This window comes from Nuphar pumila, chromosome 1, assembly GCF_984573655.1.
Source record: "Nuphar pumila chromosome 1, dmNupPumi1.hap1.1, whole genome shotgun sequence".
NCBI lineage: Eukaryota > Viridiplantae > Streptophyta > Magnoliopsida > Nymphaeales > Nymphaeaceae > Nuphar > Nuphar pumila.
In genome coordinates, this window is record NC_143249.1 from 162587160 (window position 1) to 162605952 (window position 18793).

Below are 18793 nucleotides of genomic sequence, written 5' to 3' on the forward strand. Positions count from 1 at the left end.
TGAAATGTTTTAGAGAAGCATTAGTCAAACAAAAACAAGAATATGAATAAGAAAGTGCCTATTACATGCTTACAAGAATAAAAGCAAAGTCCACTTATATGCTTGAGAAAACAAAAATTAAACTTATGCAGAATATGCAAGATAGAATAAATCGTGCAATTAAAACATTTATAACACAAGGTGCTTGCAAATGTTTTTAATAACCATTTCTCATGCAATAGCAAATGGGTTTAGAAAAATATAAAGAGATTTAAAAAATCTCATATATCAAAATGAATGAATTTTGCAAATCAAAATACTAGTTTGACCATCATAAGCAATCACCTCACTAGACCTCCAATCCTGAAAAATCAAGTGTATCAACGACTAGAACAAGAGCATAAACATAATGCCACCAAAGGGCTAAGACACACTCGAAGGTGTGTATAAACATCTCTTGTCTATATATAATGACACTCAAAACAAGTGTATTAGCGACTAGAGAAAGAGTATAATCATAATGCCAACAATGGCCTAAAATCACACACGAAGGTGTGAATAAACATCTCTTGTCTACATATAGTGACACGTAGATAAGAGGCATAAAAAAGAAGACACTCGAGATAAGAAAGTTTGTAATAGAAATACACTAATGTCACAAAAAAAATCAATTTTAACAATCTTTTGAAATACCATGGTTTCAAATAATAGATTGTCATCACATATAAGTAGAGTTATAAGCATCCATAATAATAACAATGGTCATATAATCAAATGAATGATAAAACACACTTATAGAAAATGAGGTCAATCACCTGTCAGTTAAATACATACCTAGACTAACAAGATGACATGAGGTGCACACACAACTCACTCCAATGACTAACTTAGATTTCCAACAACAATGAGGTTAGAGGCCAATCATCCATCAATCATACCCAAGGCAAATGACAACACATCACTCATAAACTTGAGAATCTAGATTGATAAGATGACATGAGATACATACAAAACTCACCTCAATGACTAACCCTGACCCAATAACAACAAGGACAAAGACAAAGACAAATGATGCATTATATAAAATTTAGTGATGGACAATCCAAATGCCATAAAAAGGCAATACATAGTCACAGACATCAATTTCCAAATAGGTGAGTTTATATCAAATATTCGATTTGAAAAAACAAGTTTCAAATCAAATCTAATAAAATTAGGTAAAAACCTTAACATAAAATTAGTGCAATCATATGCACAATAATGTCAATTGATGCAATTATATGCAATACAAAATTAGTGCAATCATATGCACAATAATGACAATTGATGCAATTATATGCAATACATGATGTTTGAAAATCCTTCATAAATCTACCAACGAGAAACAAGTGTACTAAGCACATCACATATAAAAGGTCAATAAGTCTAATTAAAGAGACAAAAACACGTATGATAAGAGGTTAGAGCTAAATCATAAGTCTATTATGAGGCAATTGAAGACAATCATATGCAGATTCCCAAAGGGTTATAAAAAAACTTAAGTGCACTAGTACACAACTACACACATACAAAGCCACTAGTGGGCGAGATACAAAAAAGCCAACTAAGGGCTACATACAATCTTCATAAAAATAATATAGATGTTTTTGATAAAATACTCCCAAAGAGCCATAAAAATCCACACATATATGATCACATTAAACAAGAGATATTTCTCATAATGTAATATTCTTTTAATAAGCATGATGTAGAATATCAATACGCAAGGGAGAAATCACAAAAGATAAACACATTATAAAATAACAAGTCATGCTTATGTCATTCAATAAGGACTTCTTAAGGCATATGCCAAAAAGAAAATCTTAATCCAACACATGTCATTGAAAATAATCTTACTTAATAGAGAAAATATTGCTCGAATATATATGAAATAACATATTAAAAAAAGCCTCATTGGAAATCAATCACGATAAAAGTTCATTCTTGATCACATCATAATATTCCAAAGATAGTCCATACATATGTAAAGAAATGTGATTTTTTTAAGTACTTTGTAAAACACGTAATATTTTAAGAGGCCACGTATTCAATTGGAGTGAAAAACTACAAAGGTGTTCTCTAAGGAACACACTCACAATACCCACAAAGGCAACCAAGAAGAGGTGTTATAAAAGAACACAATCACAAATCCCACTAAGGGATACACAATAAGGCACAATATAAAAATATATTTTTATTCAAAAGAAGTGAGTGTGCAAAAGCATATAGTCTTTGCAAAATATAGATTTTCACTACATATATCCATAATCTAAGACATATATATATATATATATATATATATATATATATATATATATATATCAAAACACAACGATTTCTATATACTTCAAAATATATTTTTTTTAAACATAATTCCTTTTAAAACTTACCATACATATGAAAAACAAGAACCCAAAGATACATACTGGAATGCAAAATCCTTGAATCTATTTCATTCATTAATATGAATCTTTTTCAAGACTTTGATGCCTCTCTCAGATACTATGTCACGAAATGGTACGAATTCCAATGCACTCTATAATGAACTCCAAGAATAAAACCATTATATATTTGGACACAAGACACATAAAAATGTGAATGAATAACTATATTCATAACAGACATTAAGAATATAAAAAGAAAAATTACATTGGTGAATGAATAACTCTATTCATAATGGATACTAAAAAAAAAATTACATTTAAACCTTGCTACAAATACACTCAACACACAAACCTAATACTACCCATCACTCTCTTAACCCTTACACATACACACACCCCAATTTATAGAAGAGAGAGAAAAAGAATAGTACAAAACAAGAGAGAAGAGGACAAAAGTAAAAATGTGAGAGAGGAAGTCATCCCTCATTAAAGAATGAGAGAGCTCCCAACAGCTAGAATTCTAGTTGTTGGGAGCAAGCCAAAACTAGTTTGACTTGACCCATAACATATATATTAAATATATTATTATAATATATATAATATGTTAAATTTAGCTTTTATGAGGTTTTTGCAGAGAAAAAGAAGACAAGAAAAAGGTTTGGGCTGAACTCTCACAATTCTCAATATGGAAAAATCGTGCCTTATTGTGACTATTTATATTCACTTTACATTAAAATACATCTTTACTAAAACACCCTTATTAACACAAAATACAAGAAGACTAATAAAGGGTATTTTAGTAACACAATATATAATAAAATACAATAGGAAACTAGGAGACTTGAACAGTTCCGTGAACAGTAACGTTGTGAACAATGATGTCGTGAACAATGATGTGAGTGATATGGATCTGGATCAAGTTCCAAATCCGACCACCTCAAACCTCATGCTCTAATAGCTTCCCTTAACAAATATAGACAACCTGCTTCTTAAATACCAAAACCTGTTCTTTGTGAGGCCTTTAGTGAACAAGTCATCCACTTGGTCTTTAATCCGGACATAGCTGGTCTCAATCTCCTGATCTTCCACTTTCTGACGAGTAAAATGTTGATCAATTTCGATATGCTTTGTCTTTTCATGTTGAATGAGATTTACGAAAATCTTGATAGCTCCTTGATTATCACACAACAAGAGTGACTTGAGGATGAGTTCTCCCAAATCATATAGCATGTGTCTAATCCATGTCATCTCAGCTGTAACTGGAACGATATTCAACCTCTGTACTGGACATCACAACAGTCTTTTGTTTTTCACTACTCCATGAGATCAAATTTCTTCCAAGGAAAACACAGTATCCAGAAATAGACCTTCACCATTAACATATCTTCATGTGGTACCCTATTTCTGTAGAGCAAGCCACTCCAAAAGTGTCCTTTAAATATCTCAAAATTCTTTTCACACCCTCCATATGTGATGTTCTAGGATGATGCATGAATTATGACACCTGATTAACAACAAAAACAATATCTGGATGAGTGAAAGTAAGATATTGCAGCATTCCAACTATGCTTCTGAACTGTGTTGGGTCACGAAATAATTTTCCATCATTTGCGTCCAACCTCTGATGAATGAGAACTGGGGTTGCAGCAAGTTCACAATCTTTCATGCCCGTTTTATCTAAGAGATCCTTCGTGTATTTGTGCTGAGTTAAAATAAGGGAATCAACTTGCCGATCTACCTCTAACATACCAAGATTTTTCATCTTAAATTTTTTATGCAAGAACCTCTTCACTTCTTCGATATGTTTGTATCATCAACATAAATTAGTAACACAATGATAAAATTGTTACCTTTGTAAATGAAAATTGAATGATCTAATGGGGATCTAGTAAAACCAGAGCCTTGAATTGCAATCGAAAAACTCTCAAACCAAGTCCTTGAAGCTTGCTTCGGTCTATAAATAGCTCTTTTTAACCTACAAACATGAGTTTTTGAATCCTTTTCACTATACCCTAGTGGTTGCTCCATATAAACTTCCTTCTTAAGATGCCCATGTAAGAACACATTCTTTACATCCAGCTGACTTAGTTGCCACCCATGATCAACTGCTAGAGAAAGGGTGATCCGTATAATGACTATTTTGACAACAGGACTAAAGGTTTCATCATAATCATGCACGTACTCCTGAGTGAACCTTTTGCTATTAGGCGAGCTTTATATCTCTTGATAGTTCCGTCGGGCTTATATTTTATTTTATACATTCATTTAGAACCAATTGCATTTTTATCAGGCATCTTTTTATTATCTCCCATATCTAACATTCATGCAAGGCCTGCATTTTTTTATTCATACCTTCTATCCACCTATTTGACTGCACTGCATGTTGAAATGTTTTGGGTTTTTGCTGATGTTCGATTCGAGTAAGGACACATTGAAAATCTATGCTGAAATTTTCATAACTCACCCATCTTTTAATCATGTCTCACCTTGCTTGATCTTCTTATTGACTAAAATTGTTTCTCTTGATCTGACGATTGTTGTTGTTCTTGCAGAACTGACTGACTTTGATTACGCCCTGTATAAATGCATCCCTCTTTGAATCTTTCTGATGTGCTTTCTACATTGCCTGAATCGGTTTCTATGTCACAATCCAATTCGGCTAGTGGATCTTCTAAGATGTCTGACTTTGATCAGGAAAAAGATTCGGCTACTATACCCTATCATTCATCGTTAAAAATAGGCTATTATCCAGCCAAGGCTGATATACTTCAATATTATTCTTGTCCTGCAAAACATAATGGCTGCATTGATCATTAAAAAAGTTGCATTCATCAAACACAACATTTGTAGATATTTTAATTCTGCTTGACTTGGAATCATAACACCTGTAACCTTTGTAATCATCAACATATCCAACAAAACAACAAACAAGGGCTTTATCTTGAAATTTGTTTCTCAACTAGTTGTTCACACGAACATAACACACGCATCCAAATGCCTTTAACTCATTATAATTTGGGTGCTTCACGTATAACATAAAATAACTTTATGGGAACTTTACTCTCATGAATCATAGACATCACACTCTCTACAATATGCCGATGTTTTCTTTCAGCAATGTCATTTTTTTGAGGTATTTGCGGGCATGAAACTCTTCGACCAATTCCATTATTCTGTAAAAATTCAACAAATTCCTTTGACGAGTATTTACCACCACCATCACACTAGAGATTTAGAATATTTGATGAAAATTGAGTATGAATATAGACTTAAAAGGTTTTAAACACATCAAAAACATCAGACTTATGCTTTAAGAAAAATATCCAAGAGTAACGAGAATAGTCATCAATAAATGATACATAATATTTGCTACCAGAAGAGGAAGGAAGTGAAGATGGTCCTCAGACATCATAATGAATAATATCAAAAGGTCTTAAAGTTTTTTTATTATATAAATTAAATGACAAAACATAACTCTTACAAACTTGACAACTAGGACATAGACTATCACAAGAGTCTTCACCCAAGACAGATTTGAGTAACAATTTATTTGAAACTAGTCTTTCAAAAAAAACTCTATCATAATTACCTAACCTATTATGCCAAACATTTGACTGACTGGACTTTGAAATACTGAAAACACACGCAGAGGACTTAGGTTTTGAGTGACTATCCAATGTAGCTCGAGCAGTCAAGGGATTTTCTTTGAAAACATACATATTGCCACATCTTTCTCCTTTAGCGAACATCTTCCTCGTTTGAAGATCCTTGACATACACAGAAGATGAAGCAAATTCAACATACGAATTGATATCATCAACAGTCTTAGAAACAAAGACTATATTCTTTTGATATTAGCGAAACACAATACATCAGACAACTGAACAAAATGTGATTTAGATAAAGGTCAATATCTTTGGAGTGTGTAATGGGATGGCGTCTACCATCTCCAGTAACAATGTAATTTTTACCAGAATAAGGAATTAGTTTGCAGAATTTACCTGCATTACATGTAACATGACTAGCAGCTCCTGAATCAACGTACCAAACATCCTGATCGTTTTGCTTGAAAGTGAGTCCAGAAAGGGCAGCCAACAAAAGCTCCTTGTCAGGGCCAGTTTGCCCCTTGTTTTGCCCTTGATCCTTAGGTAAATATTTTCTTTTAGCTTTAGGATTGTACCTTGGATAATCTTCAAACCAACACTTTGCTTTTATATATCCTTTCTTTTTACAAATGTAGCATGTAAGAATGTTGTTATTGAATGCACCTCTTCCTCCTGGAGGGATGTTGGGAGTAGGAAGAATTCCTTGGCTTCCCTGATTATAACCTCTGCCTCTACTACGTCTACGGCTTGAAAAGGATCCCGTAAACAACACATCATGAGAATCTTTTTCAGTCTTTTCTGTATCTGCCATTCCCTTCAACGATATCTCATAACTGAGGAGTTTGGCTTTCAGGTCATCAAAAGTACAAACGGTTCCAGTATACTGTAAAGTAGTGGACAACACATGGAATTCGGGTCCCAAGCCAACTAGAGCTTGTTGAATTTTGTCCTTCTCTAACACTTGACATCCAATTAATGCTAGCTGATATGTAATAGACTGGATCTTGTTGAAATATTCCATAATAGACATGGATGCCTCCTTCACCATCTGAAATTCTCTTTTCAAATAAATGATTTTGGCCTCTGAAATCTGTGAGTAGGTCTGCTGTAATGTATTCCATAACGTTATCACAGTGCAATCATCTGGAATTCCCACTAATACCTCCTGATATAGGGTCGAAGTGATATAGGCCACTAAGGCTTCCTTCTTCATCTAGTTGACAAAATCTGGATTCCTAATGGTTTTCGTTGCAGACATCCCCTTTGTCATCTTTATTTTCCTGCATAAGAAACTCAGATGGAGCAACAACTGATCCATCGAGGTGACCAGCGAGATCCTGACTCCTAATAACAAGAATAATGTCTTTTCCAGGTAAGGTAGTTGGAGTTATTCAGTTTTTTCAGAAATTAATTGGCCAAGAAAGTTAGCAGAGATGGATCTTGAAGAGGAACTTGAATCCATGACAGGTGAATAAAAAATCAATGCAAAACGAACAAAACATGGCAGTAAATAATTAAAGAAGAAATGAGATAATCAATAACCAAGATGCAAAAAATTAACGATAGTAATTGGCAGCAATAACAGTTACATCTTTTTTTTTTGGCAGAAAAGAACGTGAACAGTAAATCAGATCTGCCACTATAAATAAAATATCTTAATGAAATCACACGTCAAGGTCAACTTGGAATCCTTTTTTTTGTTGAATGATGCAAAACAGGAATCATTGGCCTTAGGTGACATAAATCTGTTTTTCAGATCTGATAAATCTGGTTCGGACAGAAAGATGTAACCCAAAACACAAATGAGCCAAAATTTATAAAAGAGATTTCAAATCCAGATCTTAGGGAAAAAAGAAAGAGTCAAGAAATACACATATCTGATTTGAAGGGGAAGAAACTATGTCACATGGGTGCGGGTGCGGGTGCGGGGATTCAACACTTCCAAAAAAACCGGGTGCGGGTGTGCGGCAGGGCAAAAATGTAAATATATATATATATATATATATCATGTATAGTGTATATGTATGAATGTATGGTAGCTGTTAAGGTCCATGACATTTATGCCCAACTTACTTTTTACCATTTTTTTATCTTATATGGTTGTCCCCAAAGATGAAAGTGATGAGTTGTGGAGCTTGATTCATTGTTTTTGCCCTTGCAGGAAGGGGGGTCCGGGGGCTCCCCCCGATGCGGGTCCCGCTGCGCGGTCAGCGGGCGGGGGTCCAGGGGGGCCCGCCCCTGGCGGGGGGTTATAGGGCAATTTTTTTTAAATTCCACAGCCCATTTCATAGGGCAATTTAAAAAAAAAAAAACCAAAAAAAATGGACAAAAATGACCCTGGGTGCGGTCAACGCACCCAGGGTCGGGTTGACCGCACCCGCATCCGCGTCGAGTCCCGTCGACGCGGGTGCGGCACCCTGCTAGCCGAATCCCTGTGACATAGGGAAGAAATAATGAGAAAACGAAGATAAAGAGTGATTAGGGAATCAAGAAATACACAGATATGGAGAGAAGAGACATAGATTTGACATAAAATGAAAGAAAAGAGAGGAGGAGAGAAAATAATAGAAGACTCAACTATTACCTGAAGAAAGAAAGACCAAATCTTGAAGGTCACCAAGATTTTCTAGCCCCACTCCGGATCATGGCTTTGATATCATGTTAGATTTAGGTTTTCTGAGATTCTTGCAGAGAGAAAGAAGACAAGAGAAAGGTTTGGGTTGAACTCTCACGATTCTCAATATGGAAAAATTGTCTCATTGTGACTATTTATATTCACTTTACACTAAAATACATCTTTACTAAAACACCTTTATTAACACAAAATACAAGAAGACTAATAAAGGGTATTTTAGGAACACAATATATAATAAAATACAATAAGAAACTAGGAGACGTGAACAGTAACGTTGTGAACAATGACGTGAGTGATATAGATTTAGATCAAGATCTAGATCCAATCCGATCACCTCAAACCTCATGCTCTAATATAATATATTATTATATATTAAACAATATATATATATATACTTATATAATAATATAATACATTAATCTTAACAATATCTTGAGTCTATTACTTATCATGTTGAGCCTAGGCCTTATGTCAGTTGGGCTCTATGTCACATGGGTGCGGGTGCGGGTGCGGGTGCGGGGATGCGGCACTTCCAAAAAACCCGGGTGCGGGGGTGCGGCAGGGGCAAACATGTAAAAAAAATTTATATATATATATATAATTTTGAAGTTTTAACAGTTTAACATTTAACAGTTAACATTGTCATAATATGATTCATCATGCATGCAGTATATCAACCTAAATATCAAATTATCAATCAAATAAGTAAAGCAATTACATATTTGATTGCTCTCTTAGTTACTTAGAGGACTTGTACTTAGGAAACTATGTTCACATCAAGAAGTAACAATATTATTGAAAGCAACTTCAAAAGAAGGCCGATGAACATTCATAAAAATCTGATCACAACAAATGTCAAGGCGTGTAAATAAATCCCACATGCATATAAGACAGGCTAGACAGCAAAAGGCTATCAAGGTATAAGAGAAAAATAAATTCAATGTATTCCAAAATCTCCCTTCATTTCTCTAACGGGATGGGTGAATAAAGAAGACAGGGTGAATAAAAGAGGGCAAAAGAAGAAAGGAGAATTTGGGCATGCAGGAGATCAGAAATGAAATGGCAACAATTGCATTTGACTTGTGTTTCCATTTCATCATTGCCTTTTTAGTACTATTCACCCACCTGGCCTCGGTCTGAGAAAAGGTTACTCACAATTGCAATTGGAAAAGGTTCTTCCATTCAGCTGTGAAAAGAACCAAAGAGGATTCCTTGTATGTGATGTTTCTCTTCAATGCTCCAGGCTCAATAGTGCAGATTTAGTTTGATTGTCTCATTCCCTAGTTGTACGCATCTAGGATATAGTTGCCATGCCTACCCAATTCCCACAATCTTCTTTTTTGAAATGACAATTTACCTTAACTTGGTTTGTCCATTCATTTGTGTTTGTGCAGTGACTGTAGCATAATATAAAACTTCATCTGACACAAATTATGTTCATGGCAAGAGACAAACTGGAATCCCCTTTGTAGTCCTATTTTAACCTGGTCGAAATGCATACTATTCTTGATGAACATTACAAGTTCCTTTCGCGTTCCTGGACATGATTCTATGTACAGAAACCATGAACTCATATGGCCTAAAACGACATATGAGCCAAAACTCAGTATCCTTGTACATGAACCATGCACGCAAGCATAGGAGTTCATCTAGGCAATTGCATGGAACACCCACATCCATATCATCAAGCTCAAGGGAAAAAACAAAAACGAAAATCACTCATTATCTAATTGAACTCATAGATTCTACATTAAAAAAACATCGACACAGCAGAGAAAGGAAAAGACCCGTAATTTCCTTGGATATCATTGAATCCATCCAATCTAAAAACACAATTTATGAAAAATAAAGAGGCTAATGCTACAAACTTCACATGACAAATCAACTGAGAAGTGAGAATAAAGAAATGCAAGGTAGAGAAGAGCAAGAAAACGTACCAGCAGATGAACCCACAAGCAGGATCCTATCTGAACCAAGATATCGAGCCACTCATTTGCAGACATCAACGGTCGACCCAAAAAAAGAGCCAGAGGGGGGGGGGGGGGCTCGGCCCCTCCTATGCCGAAAAACGAGGGAGCAGGGAGGGCTCAGCCCCTCCCCTGTCGACCCAACAAGAGACCGAGAGAAGGGGGGGGGGCTTGGCCCTTTCCCTGTCGGCCCAACAAGAGAGCGAGAAGGGAAGGGGGTGCTCGGCCCCTCCCCAGCCGACCCAAGAAGAGAGTGAGAGAGGGTACATACCTGCGAAAGGAGAGGAGGAGCTTGGGAGGCGGAGCTGGGGCGGCGATGGGAGAGAGCTCGAGCTCAGGGGGAGAGGAGAGATTAGGGCAATTTTTTTTTTTGCCCTAATCCTCCTTTTCATCTGGGATTTTTTTTTAAACGCCCAAACAGTGGACAAAAATGACCCTGGGTGCGTTGACCGCACCCAGGGTCGTGTTGACCGCACCCGGTGCCGCACCCGCACGCGCACCCGCGTCGCGTCGACGCGGGTGCAGCACCTGTTTTGCCGAGTCCCTGTGACATAGGTTGGGCTTGATCGCAAAATTTTGGGCTCAACATGGTCCTTCCTGCATCAGGTAGTGGAAAGCTGTTGGGCTACCCGATCAGATGTCCACACCTGGCTTGAGCCCATTGCTTATCATGCTGGGCCTAGGCCTTATGTCAGTTAGGCTTGAGCCCAAAATTTTGGGCCCAACATGGTCCTTCCCACATCAGGTAGTGGAAAGCTGTTGGGCTACCCGATCAGATGTCCATCCCTAACTGCATGGATCACTTCATCCATCTGGGTGTCCTTTGACCTTTGATAATTGATGTAACTGTTAGTGTCATACCAATGATGGATTAAATAAAAAAGGGAACTGTTGTGGACCCACTGCAACTATTAGAGTAGTGGTCAAATTCGCCTCTCTGCACTTGTTTCTGCATCAACATGCCATGAGGTTAAATTTCGACTCTTCCTTTGATACAAGATTCTTCTAGATCTAAGTTTCTTTTGGGCTAAACTTCAAATTTTATTTTCTGAATTTATTGATAACACATTAGTTTCAATTCAAATGTGTCTTTGGTTGCACTTTTGAAACAAAAGTTATGCACTCAAATGAGTTTCTTTTCATAGATATCAAAGAATCGAGTTCCGGGTTCCAAGAGAGTTGCGGAGTATCAAGGACATGAGCACAGGTGGAGAGTAAGTCTCAGGCCACTTAAAAATATAGCAACTGCACTTGGTGTGTGCACTTTACAAAATCCAGCTTAAATAACTTATTTATCTGTCTATTCACTAGAATAACCCTATAAGATACTGAAATATGTCAATGTTTGTAAACTTTCGTGCATTCTGTATTTGATTGGTAATAGCTTTTAAAATTCTTGCTAGAAATGCATGTTTATTGATTTTGTTCCTATGTTGCTAAATATGTGATTTAATTATTTCCTGTACATCATTTCTTTCAAGTTGATTCTTATGAAAACTGAAGCAAGAAGATTTTCTTCCTGGCAGTATCTATAGTTCTATACTGTGAAGTACTAGTCTATAGAATGTATGGGTTAACTGATGATGAGTTACTAAAATCTTTGATACCAAACTAGATGTTGATAAGGGATATACAATGTTTCCCTTCTAAATGCCTTTGTTGTTGATTCTCATTGTAACGGGCAGATAAGGTCATAGGAAGGAAAAAATTGAGATAGTTGGTCCATACCTTTTCATTTTCGGGGGGATGGTGGTGGATTTTTGGATGTCTTTATGTTTACTGTTTATAAATAAATAAATTTAGTATATTTTGTCACTATTTACAAACAACGAACGGACTGAAATTATTGCTGTTTGGATGACAAATTGTTGGAAATAAAACTTAAAACATAATTGTGATTGTGTTTAGGTTTGATGTAATTAGGTCAAATGAGTTTACCGGATATAAAATTTACACCACCAATCTAATGTGTCTGAATAATGAGGATCCAAGAGAGGGTTGTCGGCTTGGTGCATATATTTTTGTGTTGTCTGCTTGAAGCTCTCGAGGATATTTGTTCCAAGAGAATCACAGTTAACTAGCACTAATGCCAGATAGAGCATACTATTTTTTGAAGGGTTTATAAATTCATGTTTTTATTCAATATGGTTTTCGGATGTTCAAGTATGTTCCATCATTTTTGTTGGTCTTTGTACTTGTCTCCTTTATGTGGATCCCTGAAAATTCATTACTCCCAGGGAAAAGCACACATGGAAGGATATATGCGCCTTTCGAGTTTTTCCATCTAAAAGCTTCTCTAGTTTGCAACTCTATGAACTTGATGATGACTATATTCAGCAAGAGATCAGAAAACCTACCAAGCAAACCAGTTGCAAAGTGAGTTTATTTACTTTTATGAAGAACTCAATATAGCACGTTTCTGTTTGTTCATGCTCAGACATGGCAGGTAATTTGTAACTCAATGGCTCATATAATGTAGTGGATTGTAGACTACTAGGAAGCTTGTTCCCTAAATACTCTTAAATGATTACATCTGATATGATGAAAAGGTTAAGTTTTGGATTATTTACATGTACACTTGTATCTGGATTGTCATTTCTTTTTAATGAGGTGAGATTTCATACTGTCAGAAGGCAGGGCTGAGATAGAATCAGCCTGAACAAGAGTCCTGCAGCTTGCCTACCGACAAGCTGTCTTGGCATCCAGGCCTTATGCAAGAATAATGTCAAAAACTAGGAAGGTGCGTAACCAACCAATCTGGCCAACCTAGATTCAGTTATTTGTTAAAAAGTGTATATACATATATGTATAATTATATATAATATATTTATTTATATATTTTCTTTTTCTTTTTCTTTATTTATTTTTATCTTTTTAGGTTGTCTAGTTCATTTTGAACTAGACTCAAACTAGTCAAACTTTTTGACTAGTTTGAATAGCCGTTGGAGCCAGTCCAACGGCTACAAATAGAGCCATTGGACTAGCTCCAACGACTCTTTTGAGAGCCTTCTAACGGCTCTTCTTTCCCTCTCTCTTTTGTATATAAATAGGGGTAACTCCCCTCTCATTGTAAGAAATGTTTCTTAAGCATTTTATGTGAATGAAATAAGTTTGTTATTTTTCTTTTGAGTTCTCTCATTTTGTGCCCTTTTGTGGGTTATGATTACGGTGTCTTTAATAGACACTTGTTGTAAGCATTTATGCTTTCGTGGAAGATCTTCATTTCCTTACATAGTATCAAAGCTTGGAAGCTTCTAGATCTTGGAAAGTTGTTGCCTCATTTTTCGTGCATTTTTTAGCAAGAAGTTGATTTGTCTTCATGTTCGTGATTCAAGTACTCTTGTGCCTATATAGTTGAAGAAAGAAGTGGTTCAAAGGATCATTGCTACTCAAAGAACATGAAATCGTGGTTGTGCCCTTGATCCTTCTTTCGCTCATTTTTTTCTCTTCTTTCTTTTTCTTCTCGTCTCCTTTCTCTTTTTTTCATCCTTGTAAGAATGGATGACAATGATAAAGTTACCATCGTGCTCGTAAAACTAAATGATACCAATTATGTGATGTGGGCTTCAACTATGAAGCACCACATTTGGAGGAAGGGGTTGTCGGGTTAATAGATGGTTCTGATTTGGAACCAAAACTAATTCGCACAAAAATTGAAAATGAGAAAAAGGTACCTCTCATGGAAGGAGAGAAAACTAAGGTATTAACTATATATGAGAAAAAGTGGAAAGAACGGAGGATGGGTCTTGCCAAGATCATGTCTTGGCTAATTAATAGCATAGAGATAAAGCTATGTCACATGGGTGCGGGTGCAGCACTTTAAAAAACCTTGCGTGCCGGGGTGCAGCAGGGCAAAAAATGTAAACAATTATATATATATATATTATATATATATATATATAATTTTGAAGTTTTAACAGTTAACATTGTCATAATTTAACAATTAACATTGTCATAATATCATTCATCATGCATGCAATATATCAACCTAAATAGCAATCAAATAAGTAAAGCAATTACATAAATCAACCTAAATATCAATCAAATAAGTAAAGCAGAAAAGAACTAAATTACATACCAAAAGTATATCCTACAATGTATATGACGATGAAGTAATGGATCTTAATGATTTTCTTCTTCATCATCAAATGCATCGTTAAAAGGAATACTGGGCTTAGTTAAATCCATGTTTGTCATGTTGAAATCACGCTCTCCCTTGAAGTTACACTCTTTTAGGTTTACATCTCAAAATTTGGATGTTTCTTGTCTGCATTACAAACCCAAATTGAAAATGTTAAATACAATACAAGTATATTTAAATAAAAAACTAAGAAATAATCAAATAACTAAGAGAGCAAATTAGTACATGTATTCATCATTTGTTCGCGAAAGTAGTCGAAGATTTGAATGAACATATACTAAATCCTCTGCATGCTTGCTGGTGGATTTGTTTATCTTCATGTTGTGGATTTGAGAATATGTGCTCCAATTTCTTTTACAACAAGATGAACTAGCATGCTGCGATAGCAATCTTAATGCAAGACGTTGGAGAAGAGGTGTTTCTGATCCAAATGTTGACCACCATGTGATAGAATCTATATTATCCTCCTCTCTCGCGAATAATGCCGGTCCATATAATCTCGAAGATGAAAATTTTTCAAACTCTTGTGTGACTTGATTTATAAGATATGCTTCTGAAAAAGTCTTATCATACACATATTTCTATGTCTTGATAGCTCTGGGTCTAAATTTGGAGGGACACGACCAATACCATATGCCCGCCACTTATTTGCATAATATTTTGGATTAAGAGAATGTGTCATGCAATGCAAAGAAGTGTTGCTCTTATCCCATCTTTTGACTAAAATTGAATGAATATGGTTAAAAAATTCTGAATCATCCAATGCAAGATTTTTTTCTTCATACTTGAAAACTATAGCTTGTATTTTTTCAATCATATTATCCCACATTTCATAAACTCTGTGAAGCATGGGCTCATCCTTATTAACTTCTCTTAACATTTCCCAAATAGGTTGCGTAAATTGAATGAAGTATACCACTCTGTCCCAAAACTCATCATCAAGAATGAATTTTTTAATTTCTTGAGCCTTGATATCATCAACACGATAGAATGTCCAATTTTCATCAGTCACCATGCTAACCAAAGCATTTTTCACTTTTTTAATCCTCTTCACCGTCACAATGATGGACGCAAAACGTGTTTCAGTGGCCTTCAACAATTTCAGGTCAGAATGCCTATTAAATATAGCATTAGCACGATGGTGGTTAACAAAAAAATTCTTAACGCTTTTGACATTTCTTTCTAAATCTTCAATCCATAAACATAAAGCATATGCTTGTGAATTTTTTCTTCTTTGGGGTTATAGATGCTTTTTAGGGCCCGCAGAGAGTCCAAAAAATATGAGGGTACTCACTCTCCAAACTCAACGTTGCACTTTTACAAACTGGAGCGTTGTCTTTAATGATTTGTACCACTTTCTGATCACCCACTTCTTTTATGACTTCTATAAACAACCCCTTCAAATACTTTGCATTTTTATATTCCCCAGATGCATCAACTGCTTTCAAGAATACTGGGCCACTAAGCGAACAAGTAATGAAATTGATCAATGGACGCCTTTGAATATTTGTTCATCCATCAGAAACAATAAAAACACCATTTTGCTCCCATGAATATTTTTTAATCTCCAACAATCTCTCCACATTTGCCCTCTCTTCTGCAAGAAGTGTGGTTCGTAGTTTTTCTGAGCTTGGAGGCACATAGCCATTCAAATTACAATTTGCCAAATATGTTACTAAATCCTTCCAATAAGGATTTCTAGATGCATTAAATGAGAGTGAACTAGAATAAAAATACCTCCCTACCTTTCTATCCATATCCTCCCTTCCATATGTATTGAATGCTGCTTATATCATTCATCTACCTCCTATATTAACTTTTTTTTTTCAGCATCTTCTTGGTGGCTTCCAAATGACACACTAATTGCACAAGATTCACTCATTGTCTTTCTCTTCTTATATTCTTCTTGTATTTTCTTGTATTGTCTTCGCATTGCCTCATCAACTTTTCTGCATCCTGAAATGCCATGTCCTGGTATCTTCAACAAATGAGCCTTCACTCTTATGTAAGACCCAACAAAATCTCTTTCATAGAGCTTGCAACAAAATCTCTTGTTTCCACCACCTCCTCCAGTTTTTGCAAGTTTATCTACATATATACCCATAGTGACCCTACATCATCACTCCCACTACAACTCTCAACAAAACTAGCAGCAGAACTCACATGTGGTAATGAGGATAACGCAAGTCCTTTTCCTTTATCCGTCATTTTTATCCTGAAAACATAAAAAAAATTACATTAAAATCAATTATGCCTGAAATAAAAAAATATATATATTGAAATAAGAGGGAGCAGGGAGGGGGGCTTGGCCCCTCCCCTGAAATCAGAGGGAGCAGGGTGGGGGGCTTGGCCCCTCCTCTGTCGAAAACAAGGAGGGGCTCGGCCCCTCCCCTGAAATCAGAGGGAGTAGAGAGGGGGGTCGACCCCTCCCCCTCCGAAAACAGGGAGGGGGGCTCGGCCCCTACCCTGCCAACCCAACGAGAGAGTGAGAGGGAGCAGTGGGGGCTCGTCCCCTCCCTTGCCGACCCAACAAGAGAGCGAGAGGGAGCCAGAGGGTACCTGCGACGAGGGAGAGGAGGAGGTGGCGTCAGGCTCCCCTGAGAGGCGTCGGGAGGAGAGGAGGCTAGCGGAGCTGCGCGGGAGAGGAGAGGAGAGGATTTTGCCCTAATACTCTTTCGACAGCCTTATGATCAGGCAATTTTTTTACGTCTAGAAATTAGACAAAAAATGACCCTGGGTGCGTTGACCGCATCCAGGGTCGTGTTGACCGCACCGGGTGCCGCACCCGCGTCGCATCACATCGACGCGGGTGCGGCACCTGCTTTGTAGAGTCCCTGTGACTTAGATATAAAGAAATGCTCTAGTCTTGCAAAGTTTGAGCATGCCATCTCCTCCTCTCCTCATGGTTGTTAGGTATAAAATCGTTAGTTAAGAAAGCTGATTAGAGAAGGCCACAGAGAAGGAGGACTCTACTATATGGATTTTTTGGAATTTCCTAAGAATGCTTTTTGTTATAATGTTCAAAAATTGAATTTAGATCTATGGCACAAAAGTCTTGGTCATCCTCATATATTCAAAATCCAACACTTTCCAAGTTTAGAAATTTTTTGTAATTTTGAAAATTTTGCTTATAAAGATTGTATTCTTGGTAAAATAAAGAGATTACCAATTCATGATAGAACTTTTGTTTCATCTGGACCACTTGAGTTAATTGGATGTTTGGGGTCCTGCACCAGTCATATCAAAAGGCATATACACATATTATGTAATTTTTGTTGATGATTTTTCTAGGCATACTTGAATTTACTTTCTTAAACATAAATCGGAGGTCTTTTTGCATTTTCAAACATTTTACAAAATGGCTAAAAATAAATTTCAAAATGATATTTTCATTTTTCGCACCGACTCAAGGAGAGAATTTTTGTTCAAAGAATTTAAAGATTATATCAATTTACATGTCATTACAAATCAATGATCTTGCCCTCACACACTACAACAAGATGGTTTGGCAGAGCGAAAACACAGACACATTATGTAAACTACTAGGACCTTATTGATAGCAAACCAAATACCAAAAGAGTTTTGGGTTAAAGCAGCCTTAACTGTTACCTATCTCATTAACCGAATGCCATCTTTTTTGAAAAAATATAACCCCAATTGAAAAACTTGTTAAATTATCTTTTGATTACTCTATATTAAGAGTTTTTTTGGATGCAAATGTTTTGTTTTCACTAACAAGAATGATAAATTCTCTCCCCGTGTCATTAATTGTGCTTTTTTAGGTTACGTAGATAACCAAAAAGGCTATAGGTGTTTTGATATTCAAAATGAAAAATTGTATGTATCAAGAAATGTATCTTTCTTGAAAAAAGGTTTTTTATTTTATTTTGAAAAGGCCAAGGAAGTAACCAAATATTCTTTTTTGATAGATTTGACTTCAAAGTCTGATAGATGTAACTATGAATGTGACCTTGACAATGGTTAAGATATTATAGATACAAAACATAATGTAATTAATGAGAAGCAAACCCACAGGGATACCA

At 36.0% G+C, this 18793-nt stretch overlaps 1 protein-coding gene across 1 annotated transcript in view; it reads left to right on the forward strand.

Moving 5' to 3' along the window:
- Positions 1-18793, forward strand: part of LOC149851177 (uncharacterized) — a 42682-nt gene that overhangs the window by 11952 nt on the left and 11937 nt on the right. The window contains exons 9-10 of the mRNA XM_089999194.1: positions 11755-11823; positions 12847-12985. Coding sequence (XP_089855320.1) covers positions 11755-11823; positions 12847-12985 — 208 coding nt within the window. The remainder of the gene's footprint in view (positions 1-11754; positions 11824-12846; positions 12986-18793) is intronic.